General features: G+C 46.5%; 1 protein-coding gene and 1 pseudogene across 5 annotated transcripts in view; both read right to left on the bottom strand.

Moving 5' to 3' along the window:
- The window catches only part of NFATC2 (nuclear factor of activated T cells 2), a 181,831-nt gene that overhangs the window by 83,676 nt on the left and 85,695 nt on the right, over positions 1-12,460 (bottom strand). For all 5 annotated transcript variants that reach the window (XM_014591178.2, XM_027775060.1, XM_006141262.3 and 2 more), the window contains 2 exons: positions 6,900-7,102; positions 3,866-4,038 (listed from right to left, as the gene is read on the bottom strand). In XM_014591178.2, the coding sequence (XP_014446664.1) occupies positions 3,866-4,038; positions 6,900-7,102 (376 nt within the window). The remainder of the gene's footprint in view (positions 1-3,865; positions 4,039-6,899; positions 7,103-12,460) is intronic.
- The window catches only part of LOC102492474 (DDB1- and CUL4-associated factor 5 pseudogene), a 3,041-nt pseudogene continuing 1,418 nt past the window's right edge, over positions 10,838-12,460 (bottom strand).

The following is a 12,460-nucleotide window of genomic DNA, read 5'->3' as shown; positions in this document are numbered from 1 at the left end:
CTTCCTAGAATAGGCTGGGGCCTAAATCTTAAAAAAAGAGATGTCCTCACAGGTGACAAAATAATTCATGCAAGGAGATGCAGGGGCCGGTGGCCGTGTGAGGACGAGGGCTGAGATCAGAGTGATGCGTCTACATTCCGAGGCATGCCCGCAGCTGCCAGAGCAGGGAGAGCAGCTGGTGCCCTAAGTCCCTCCAAGCCTCCAGGAGGACCAACCCTGATTTGGGGCTCCAGCCTCCGGCTCTGTGGGAGAACACACTTCCGTTGTTGTAAGCCACCGGGTTTGTGGTCACTGGTTGTGACAGCTCAGAAAATGATACCCAGGGAAGCGGGGCCGGGTCCTCGGGAATGAGGAAGTGGGGTGATGCTGAGAGCATGGAGGAGCCCAGGGAAACTGGCCATCGGCCCCAGGAAATTGGTCGTGGGCCCAGGCGGGCAGTGAGGCTGAGCCCAAGGACAGAGGGGTGACCGATATGGAGTGACAGGAGGAGGGCGGCCGCAGCTGCAGCTGTGGGTAGCTCGTTGCTGGGGAAGCCGGGCGTTCCCCTCTGACCTCTTCCACATTCCCAGAGAAGTGGGAGGTGCGGTTATCGGTCCAGAGTGGGAAGGGGCGGGGGCGGCATTCAGAGGCTGGAGAAGGTTTCAAACAGTTCGCTGAGAACATGGGAGGGAGCAGCGGAGGAGGCTCCAAGTATCTCCCTGGCAACACCAAAGACCTAGTGGAAACAGAAGACCAGAACCACGTGCAGCGCCTGCCAGTCTGTGCCTAGAGCGCCTGGACCTCGGCATGCTGGCGCGGCAGTCAGTGGAAGAAATCTGTACCTCTAGCAAATCGCTCCACTTCCCGGAGTGGCCTCTGGTGGTTGGTTCCTGTTTTTTCTACTAGAATCTGAGAACTTACCCTTGATCCTAAGCCACTACATAAAAGGCACTTCCAGAGTAAACAAGTTAGCCTTGCAAATTAGTACCAGCCCAGGGAGTGTTTCTCTCACCTACTCATCCTCCCTCGGGTCTGCATGAAGTCAACGAGTCAGCAAATGCATACTTCATATATGTTGCGTCAAGACATATTACTAACTCGTCAATAAGCACATACTGAATATGTCCATATGGATCATGTGATAAGCTCATTGATCAATAAATATTTATGGATTGGTCTAGGAAACCGGGACAATGAGGAAAATAAAAATGACAGAAGATTCAGGGTGAGAGGGAGAGCGGTCAACTGGGAGCTCAACTTGGTATTACAAGAAAGGGTGGAGGGGGACCAGCAGATGGCAGAAGGGTTACGTTGCTGGACTCCCACGTAGCTGACTGCGGTTCAAGTCCCAAACTTGGTGGCTTGCGACTCACGCCAGGTGCGTGTACATGCATGCCCAAGATCCCTACAGGAGAATGAAGGAGAAGGGACTGTGGTGTGGCCATCCCCCCTGGGGGGTGATTTCTCACTTTCTATCTCTCTGTCTCTCTCTGTCTCTCCAACGAGTGCACATGCCCTATAGCAAAAATTTCTCCAAAAAAAAAAAAAAAGAGAGAGAAAGGGTGGAGTTATAGAAACCAAAAGAGAAAGTACTGCACAGAACTATGAAAGAGAGTCGGAGTCCCTGGCTTTGCTATCTCTTGGGTCAAAATGGGCAAGAAAATTTGCCAAGAAATTCTCAGTTTCCTTATTTGTCAAAAGGAAGTAGGTGAATCACCCAAAGCCTTTTTTCAAAAGAAAAGGAAAAACCCAACTTTCTAAAGCCCTGGAGATCTTGCTAGAGGTACACAGGCTCAGCGATGACCCTTTAAGTCTTAGCTCACAGTAAGACGTGTTGCCTTGAGGAAACCGGGGGGGTGGGGGGACCTTCCTGCCTGTGACCTTCCCTCCATAGACCTCCTGTTCCCCATCTACAAACCACAACCCCATCCTGAGAGTGAGTCATTTGCCAGAAAATTAAGTCCTTATCTGCTTGAACGCCTCCCAAGCACCAAGGAAGAGCCCTTCCAAAAACATCTGAAGGTGTTCAGAGCTAACACGGCTAGAGCAGCCACTGGGCCCAGCACCCGGGGGACAGGGTGAGGTCCGCTGGGTGGGCAGGGAGTCCCAGCGTCTCCACAGTGATGTGGCGGGCCACACGAGCGTTCCTTGCAATCTGCTATTGGCTCTTCTCCCCAACAGGACAGAGTTGCCAAGCAGCCGGATTTGCACACTGACTCAAGGCTGGAGGGACTCAGAATGCCCCTTTGTTCACTTCCAAAGGCCAGTCAAGATCCATTTCTGGCCTCTCTCCCCAAAAGAGTCCCTTCTTTTTCCTTGCTGGCTTCTGACCCTCAGCTGTAGTCTGCCTCGGCCCTTTCCGCATAAAATATTCATGCTGTCCCTTCTCTCGTTAGTGTAAAACCGCCTCTGACTACAGAAGCCTCACGCACATTTTATTTGGCCCACTGAGTGTTTTGAATTTGTTGCCATTTTTAAAAATCTGATTTTTGGTGTATTTTAAAGACCGGAAGATTTGGCCACACAGAATCTGTATTTCCTTGGAGAAATAGCAGCAGGAGTGGATTAACAGCAGCCCATTTAGATGGAGAATGTGCCGCCGTGGTCCTCAGTCTCTACCACTCCCTATTGTCAGCCATCTAGCCTACGCAGCATTTCCACGAACTCCCTTGTTTCCGCAGGAACAGGAAATGGCTTTTGTGACATCTGGTTATGGCAGTATCCAGTAAAAAGAAAAAAATTATCCTAAAACACAATTTAATATGGAACTTGACTGTAACAACGTTAAACAAAATATTCCTAGAAGAGATTATTTTTTTGAAGAAAAATTATATATTGAGTTGTTAGAAAAGTCATAATGCATTTTTCATGTTTTTCTACACAAAAATACATCATGACTTTTCCAATGACCCAATAACAACACACACACACACATGAACAACTTTGTTCCTGAGACGTTTATGTTTTCCTTCTCCATGTTTTTAAAATACTTTTTAAGCTCCCAAAGCTGAGCAGACAATAAGGACTGTCATACCTAATTATGCAAGAGCACACTCAGAGCTACTTCTTTTGAGTCCGGGTAGAGCTGAGCCACGTCTCTGCTCAGGAACTTTCCCAAAGGCAGACCTCGCCACTTCGTACTAGGTTCTGAAAATCTTCTGCAACTTCACAACCATTTGTTTGCGTTTCTTTATCCACACTAGACAATAAACCCGCACGTCCCTGGTACGGCACCAGACACAAGAGACCTCAGTAAACACGCAGGGGTGGACCGAAGTGAGGGAAGAACATGGCTCCTGTGTGCAAAAGCTCTGGTTCGAATCTCAGCCCTGACACTTCTTGGTTGAGTGCACGTTACTCAACACCTCAAGAACCGTTCTCCCTCTGCATCTGTAAAATGGGCACGAGACACCAGCTAGCTACCCTGCTGGGCCGATCCAATGGGCTGCGGCAGGCCGAGTGCTTGGTGTTGTGACAAGCAACACTCTACACACTGCCCCGGTGGTATTACTGTGTTCTCATGGAAAGAACAGAGAGGGAAGGAAAAAAAGACACTATGTATAAAGGACTCCTTCCAGATGCATCTCCTTTTTTTTTTAAGACCTGGACAATAGTTATACACTTACATTTTTCTAAACAAAGCCATGGGCTACTTATTAGCTGTATTATTTTTTAATTTCCTGTGAGTTCACAAAACCCTCCACAAGTAAACAAGAAAACCCGGAACTGTGCTCTCTGCCCTGTTGTCATCTTGGGCCCATAGCTCCTCATGGTCCTGCGGGTTTTTGCTGCTGCCCTGGCTACCTTGCCCAGAGGGTACTGCCCAGGAGGTGAGGGCATAGAGCGTACACTTCCCAGAGAAGGCCCTGCCCCACAGCCCACTTACAGCACTCGATCGGGTTAGATGCCGTCTGCAAGGAGACGATCCTGCCGCTGGACTCTGGGATGTGAACCCGGAAAACCAGCCTCACACGTGTGTTCTTTCTCCCAATGTCCGTCTCGCCTTTCCGCAGCTCAATGTCGGCGTTTCTGAGCTTCAGGATCCCGGCACAGTCGATGCTGCCAGTAGGTAAAGAGCCCCGTTTATAACAGACAATCTTGGTGAGCAGGGAAGGTCACCCACAGGACACCAGTAGGTAAAGAGCCCCGTGTATAACAGACAATCTTGGTGAGCAGGGAAGATCACCCACAAGATACCGATACCCAAAAACTCTACAGCCAGCCTGGGGGGAAATGGAGTACATCTGTAAGTGTTTCCACCAGAAATGTATACAAAAATGGTGGTAAAAAGCTCATGATGTCTGGGGCCAGGTGGTGGTGCAGAGGGAAAGGTCATAGGTTCAAGTCCAGGACCTCCCTGACTGCATATGATCTGGGTTGGCTGAGATAGGCCTGCACGGTGGCATGACAACCCTGTTGGGGTTTCCTCTCTTTCTCAGAAGAAACGAATAAATAAACTTTATACATATTTATTAAAGCTGACAAAATAATTAAGAGAAATACCCCAAGGGGAATTACTTCTTTAGGAATATTTTTCATGCCAACTCTTCTGCTCTCAAAAGCATTTGAAAAACTCACATCCAGAACTGCTATGGGCTACTCAGCAGGTAAGAGTGGCATGGTGGGACCAGCAGATGGCGTAATAGTTATATTGCTGGACTCCCACTTAGTCAACCTCAGTTCGAGTCCCAGATCCGGGGGCTTCAAATTCATACCAGGTGCGTGTGCATACATGTGTGCCCAAGATCCTGAGAGGAGAGTGGAGGAGAAGGGATTGTAGTGTCGTCATCTCCCCTGGTGGTGCGGGGGGGGGTGATTTCTCACTTTCTGTCTCTCCGTCTCTCTGGCAAGGGCACATGCCCTATAGCCAAAATCTCTCTCAAAAAAATAAAGACAAGAGTGGAGTGGTGACATTAAAGCTCAATGTTAGAATTGAATTTGATGAGCGTGCTGTGGGTGCGTAGAAGAGCCTTGGTCTTGGGAAATGATCTTCAGTGTTTAGAAGTAAAACGGCATCAAGTCTGTGCTAACTCTAGACCTTTCAGGGAACAATGGCGAGGAAGGTAGAGATTCGGGAAATGTAGAAAATGCTCACTGGTAAATCTGAGTGAACAGTATTCAGAATTCTTTGCATGAGCCTTGCAGTTTTTCTGTAAATTTGAATTCATTTTCCCATAAGAAGGGTTTTTTATCTTTAACCCCAAAACATGTGTGCCATGTTTCCCAAATTTTACCCATAGGCACATTATTAGGTCATCGGAAAAGCAATGACTTATTTCTCTATGCAAAAGTGGGTTATGACTTCTTCAACGACCCAGTAGCTTCATGAGCTTTGACATCCCTGCTTGTTATCGATAATTCCTTTAGGTCGAATCAATTTTTAAAATATAAATAATTTTACCTTCATCCCATACACCATCATTCTAAGATTCATGAGTATTTTTCCTTCCATAGGAAAATATTTGCATATAATACAGGTCGAGCGTCCCTAACCTGAAGATCTGAAAATGCTCTAAAATCTGAAACTTTTTCAATGCTGACAGGACGCCGAAAGTGGGAAATTCCACCCCTGGTCCCATATAATAGGTCATAGTCAAAATGCTTATATAAGGTATTAATATATACAAAACATAAACGAATTTCATGTTTAGACGTGGATCCTACCTCCAAGGTATCTCATTTGTATGTATTCCAAAACTCCAAAATACCTGAAATTAACACAGTATCCTGAGAGGAGAGTGGAGGAGAAGGGATTGTAGTGTCGTCATCTCCCCTGGTGGTGCGGGGGGGGGTGATTTCTCACTTTCTGTCTCTCCGTCTCTCTGGCAAGGGCACATGCCCTATAGCCAAAATCTCTCTCAAAAAAATAAAGACAAGAGTGGAGTGGTGACATTAAAGCTCAATGTTAGAATTGAATTTGATGAGCGTGCTGTGGGTGCGTAGAAGAGCCTTGGTCTTGGGAAATGATCTTCAGTGTTTAGAAGTAAAACGGCATCAAGTCTGTGCTAACTCTAGACCTTTCAGGGAACAATGGCGAGGAAGGTAGAGATTCGGGAAATGTAGAAAATGCTCACTGGTAAATCTGAGTGAACAGTATTCAGAATTCTTTGCATGAGCCTTGCAGTTTTTCTGTAAATTTGAATTCATTTTCCCATAAGAAGGGTTTTTTATCTTTAACCCCAAAACATGTGTGCCATGTTTCCCAAATTTTACCCATAGGCACATTATTAGGTCATCGGAAAAGCAATGACTTATTTCTCTATGCAAAAGTGGGTTATGACTTCTTCAACGACCCAGTAGCTTCATGAGCTTTGACATCCCTGCTTGTTATCGATAATTCCTTTAGGTCGAATCAATTTTTAAAATATAAATAATTTTACCTTCATCCCATACACCATCATTCTAAGATTCATGAGTATTTTTCCTTCCATAGGAAAATATTTGCATATAATACAGGTCGAGCGTCCCTAACCTGAAGATCTGAAAATGCTCTAAAATCTGAAACTTTTTCAATGCTGACAGGACGCCGAAAGTGGGAAATTCCACCCCTGGTCCCATATAATAGGTCATAGTCAAAATGCTTATATAAGGTATTAATATATACAAAACATAAACGAATTTCATGTTTAGACGTGGATCCTACCTCCAAGGTATCTCATTTGTATGTATTCCAAAACTCCAAAATACCTGAAATTAACACAGTTCTGGTGCCCAGCATTTTGGATACAAGAGACTCAGCTTGTATTCGTAAAACAGAAAGTTCTAAAACAGGAATCACTATGGGTTGATCATGGATTGGCAATTGCCATCAATGGCTATGTCCCCAACTCCTGAGAGTCCCCTTTCCCACATCCCTGCCACTTCGTCCCTGCCCCCTGCCCTGTAAAGACCCAACGTCACCCTCAGTCCCCAGCCCTTACGTTGCCCTCATGTTGTTTTTTGGTTCCAAAGGGATTTCTAGGACTTTGGTGTTGCCCACGATCTTCTCATAGCTGGTGGTGGTGACGGTCTTCCCCGTGATCCGATGCACCTGGTAGAAGGCGTGTGGCTTCAGGATTCGCTCATCAGCTGTCCCAATGAAGATCTGAAGGCCCAGAGGCTTATTTTCCATGTAGCCATGAAGCTGGAAGGAAAACGAAATCATTAACATGTGGGGTACAATGGTCCTAGTCCAATAAGGGTCAGAGAAGTTCATGGACACCCAAAAAGACTATGAGATGACTTCATCATGGAAGAATAGATAGAAGAATGTTGGACAGGAAGCAACCTTGATGTCCAGCCAGAGGGGACTGATACAGGGTTCTCTTCCTAAACAGAGTAATAATCAGTCATGAGAAACGTATTCATAGATCAGAATAGCGTTTATAAGGAGACGGCCAGGGCTGCTTACTTAGCGACCAAGGACGGGGAGAGTGTCACATGGGAGTGAGCACAGAAAATCATCTGAAAGGACCAACGAGAGCTCTTGCCTGTGGCTGCCCGAAGGATCAGAAGAAAGGGCTTTCACTTTTCACATGGTACCATTTCAATGAACAAAGTTTGGTTGGGAATTTAAAAACAAAGAATAATAGAATGAAAGTGCCCAGATCTAAGAAAGAATTAAAGACAAAAAGAAACTACATCACCATACCTCAAGCAAAAGGTTTGTACAGAGGCTATAGAAAGAACACCCACAGGAGTAAATAAAAGACAAGATTCCCTGGCATTGCTGAAAAGGGAACTCCACTCCTCATGGCTTTTCCTAGCTCCTTTTCCTTTCCGTCCAGTCTCACACACTACATATTAATATTGCCTCGATTCCTTTTTCCTAGGTCTTTCTCCTGTAACTGAACTGTCACTTTGTTGAGGAGAGAGATGTTTGTCTACTGAGTTTGTCACAAAACTCCTAGCACTTTGAATATAATTGGCACAGAGTAGGTCTAGTCTACATTTGCTGGATGAATTAATAAAACAACCAAGGGAAAAATGAGAAGATATTTGAAAAAGCAGTTCACAGAAAAACAAATAGTCATTAGCATAGACATTTGACCTAGAAGTAGAAAAAAATGCAAATTAAACCATGAGACATCTTTTTTACCTGTTGGGTTGGAACATGTAAAGATAATTGATAATATCAAACATTTGAAAAATGAGGAGTAACAGGTATTCTCATGCAGCAGATAGGAATATAAATCAGTACATCTATTTTAAAGTGTACTAGAGTGGCTAGTCTCATAAAAATACATATAAATAAGCAAATAAATGCCCTATGGCCTAGTAATTCTACCTCTCAGGGAAACAATGTTTGTGCAGGAGATGTGCAAAGGTGTTTATCAAAACAAATATAATAATGAATGGTTAATTACAACAATTGGCTAATGGCAAACATGACACGCCCAGGATATGAAATACTAAGTAGCAGCTAAAAAAAATAATAATAATTAATGTAGAAGTCTATGAACTGATCCAAAAATATCTAGGCCACGCTATTGAAAGAGAAAAATGGCCCAGGAGGTGGCATGGTGATTAAGGTGCTGGATTCCCACATGGTTAACTGCAGTTTGACTCTCAAACCCAGTGGCTTGAAAATCACAACAAATAAACACATAGAGAGGTAGATAGATAAACGTTTTAAAAAGAAGAAGAAAGAAAGAGAAAAGCAAGATATGGAGAAACGCAGCATGAACCAATGTATAAAATGATGCAATTTATTTTCTAGCCGTTCATTTATGTGTAATCACAATAAGAGAAAGGTATGGAAGGATGCGCTCCAAACTAACCACACCATGATCACTTCTAGGTTTGGAGGAGAAGTTCAAGACCAAGACTGGCCAAAGAGGACTTTGACTTTCATACACCATGTTACATAATGAATGTACTCCCAGAAACACACGAAATTTTACAATGATTTTTTTTTTAGAAGTTTTTGCTATAGGGTGCGTGTGCTCACCAGACAGACAGAGAGAGATAGAGAGACAGAAAGCGAGATATCACCCCCCCGGGGGCATGGCCGCGCTGCAATCCCTTCTCCTTCAGTCTCCTCTTGGGATCTTGGGCACGCACGCACACGCTCCCGGCGTGAGTTTAAACCACTGGGTCCGGGACTCGAACCGCGGTCGACTACGTGGGAGTCCAGCAACATAGCCATTACACTAACTGCTGGTCCCAATAATGATTTTTTATATATACACACACATATATATAACAAAAGTCAAAAGGACACTGAGCCGAATGTTTTATGATGAGCTCCTGTTTTGCCACTCCCCAGAAGAGAAACAATAAGCGAATCATTTCATCTTTCTGTGCCTCCATCCCTTGCTCTGCAAATTAAGGGGAACTATGACAAGTGACAACCTACTAAAAGCCTGTCCTTCTCTGAAGCTCTACACACCTGTAGTAGAATCTCCAATCATCTACCAAAAACAGAGCAAGGTTCCAGGGAGATGGTGACCACACGAAGTCCAGAATCATGCTAGTGCAGAAGTCACTAGCCACATGTACACTTGAATCAAAATGAAATGAAATGAAAATTCAGTTTCTCAGTCACGCTACCCAGATTCCAAGTCCTCACTGGGCACAGTGGCTGACGGCTACCGTAATGGACAGCACAAAGGCGGGACATTCCCACCATCACAGAAAGTTCCATTGGATAATACCGGCCTAGGACAATGGAATTCTCAGGTCCCCTACTAAAAACCATACAGAGAGACAGGCTGGGAGGGGGCCAGAGCTAGACGACAACCTTTCCCATCATCTGCTGGCTGACATCCATGGGTGTACAAGAAGTGTTGGACACACACCCAAGGGGTGGCCTCAGGCGAGGGTAGAAAATAAGTCAGAAGCCTCTTATCTGAAGAACACAACACAGATGGTTATCGGTGACAAAACTCAGAAGGAAGAAGGACAGTGTTGAGAAGAGGCTGTTTTTGTTATTTTTGCTTTGCATTTGGATTCAACATAGTTTCCTTCATCTCCTCTCCTGGATGTCTCAAGAGGTGGGGATCACAGCATCCTACAGTACGCGGAAGCAAAGTGGGCAGGGTAGATAGTGAGCCCAGATTGTCGCAAGCTATTTCCTGTCCCGCAACAGGACAGCAGAGATCACACAGCCAGGAACACCTGGAGGTGAAACCTGCCATGTTCCCATGGCTCTGCTCGAAGCCAGTGCCTTCTGTCCCCTCCCCTGCTGGCACACGAGTCTGACCACCCCGCCCGACTGGGTTCCCATCCCTGCCCAGCTTGCCTCTTGCATGTCTTTCAGAGAACAGCTCAATGATCTTATATATATATATATATGATTTTAAAATTCCAATTTAATACATTTTGGAAAACCAGAATTTACAATTATCGGTAAATAGTCAAAATACATATTGGAGAACCATTTCGATTACAAATTCAAAGTAATTCTAATGTAAGTCCGAGGGAAGATGCCAGTCCCTCTTCTGACCAACGGATTGGGTTGAATGAAACAAATATAGTACCACATTCTGCTCTTCACTGCCTTCCTCAGCATCACACCCGTAACAGCCACCTTAGTGGTCTGAACATGCTGCTCTTAAGAGCTGTCTTCTCCTTCCATCACATGGAGTCAAGCACCTGCTGGCCCTCCGCGTGCCTCTTAGGAAGTAGCACCTCACTGGAAAGAGAGTGCCACCCATGCCTTGGCATATTTTACGGCCTCCACACAGCACGCGTCGCAGCGCTGCTCAATTTGCAAACAGTGAAACTTGGGGATCTATGCTCTCTTCATCTGATCTAAGGGCTAAGCTCTCACTAGCATTTAAAATGCTCCACTTCTAATATGTCCACATTAACTGCTAATGAAGAGGTACTCGGAGAAAACATGGAAGGCGTCTTTAAGAAAGGAATCGCACTTTCCTCACTGACACAGCCAACGGGCTGAAGGCCTGTTTCCATTCTCCTCCCCATCCTTCCCATAGACATCCGCAACGCCCTGGCAGCACAACCTGCTGAAAGGGGGCTCATCATGAAGGCCAGAACACCAATGGCCGTAAACGGGGCGAGAGGGCAAAAGTACAGATGCACAGGTCATTTCTGCTGGAGAACGACACGGTCTCGTGAGACAAGGTGTTCACACGTGCCAGCATCCATGCACATCGAACAAGGGTTTCCTTTCACGGAACCTTGCACAGGGACACGGCGTTCAAGCCTCACTAGAAAGGAGTCACTTAGATTTTTTCCCCCTTTCTTAACGCGGACAAGCCATCGGCCAGCCTGACGTTCAGACCCACTGTTGGTGTTGACTAGACGGCGCAGCGTCAGACACGTTTCAGGCCCTGCTTTGACGTGCCTCTAGGGCTCGTTTTCCTTTCCTGTGTTCACTAAACACTTTTTTTCATAAGGCGACATTTCGCAGCTTTTTGTTTCCCTTTGTATGTACCATGTTTTTCATTTCTTCTCTGAGGAGGACTTCTCTGAATCTGCATCTTCCATTCTGCTCGGAGCCTTTTGAGGCCACGGTGGCCATGAACAGCCCTGCGGTCTGTGGCTGGGCTCAGTGGGGTCCCCTTTTGTTCCAGCACTGGGGCTCTCACAGGCCATTTCGGCCCCACAACAGTCTTTGTGTAGGGGCGTCCCTGTCAGGGGAGTTAGCATGGCCAGTGATGGAGTGACCTGGGGAAGAGCAGGCCACTGCCTTTGGTTCCCCGAAGTTCTGCCCATTGTGCGGGGGAGGGGCGTGGGTGTAAGCTCCATTGTTGTGGTTGGCACAGATGGTTTCGAGGCTCCTCTCCTCGTTGTCATCAGACTGGGTCCTGGGACAGTTGCCAGACCCGCTGCTGAGGTGGAGCCAGATGCCTTGGGGACAGGAGGAGAGGGTGGCTCCTCAGCCCGGCTGTTCAGGGCCTTGCTCAGGGCCTTTCCATTGAGCCACTACCCAAGGGCCGCTGCTGTGCTCACGCCTGAGCCGCTGCTGGGATTTCTAGTGGAAGCCCGTTCTTTAAAGGGGTCCTTACTGCAGCCTTTAGGGGGCAGGTCCTGGTTCCTCTGGGCCATGGCTGTATTTAGACAAGCTTCCTTACTAGAAGAAGGGCTGAGTTATCTTTGTGGCTGGTTCCCGCTCTCCCTTCATCTCCTCCCCAGCTACTACGGTGGTCTCTCCATCTCTGCTACTTGAGTAGGAGATACGGGAGGAGCAGAGCCACTGTAAGCTTTATAAATCTTTCACCCAACTGTTTCGATGTCAGAAGCTGGTGATGCTTGGCTTGGCTGAACCTCCAGAGTGGAAGTGCTGTGCTCAGGGGAGGAGCTAAAGTCATGCACTTTGATCTGGGGGTAATCATAGTGGTCTTCTCCCATGTAGGTGTTGGTGGGCTTGATTGGGGTGCTGGGCCTCTCGGGGTGTCTTCTGGCAGCGTGCATGGCATTCCACCGCCGGATGAAGGTGTAGCATTCATTTAGCTCTTCCTCGTCCTCTGAGCTACTGGAGCTGCTGGAACTACTGGAGTCATCTTCGGGGCTAGGCGCCCGTGGCCAGGGAAAG

The sequence above is a fragment of the Tupaia chinensis genome, unplaced genomic scaffold, assembly GCF_000334495.1.
Source record: "Tupaia chinensis unplaced genomic scaffold, TupChi_1.0 Scaffold000049_1, whole genome shotgun sequence".
In the NCBI taxonomy this organism is placed as follows: Eukaryota; Metazoa; Chordata; class Mammalia; order Scandentia; family Tupaiidae; genus Tupaia; species Tupaia belangeri.
The sequence above is the reverse complement of the archived record's forward strand: the minus strand, read 5'-3'. Positions and strand labels throughout refer to the sequence as shown.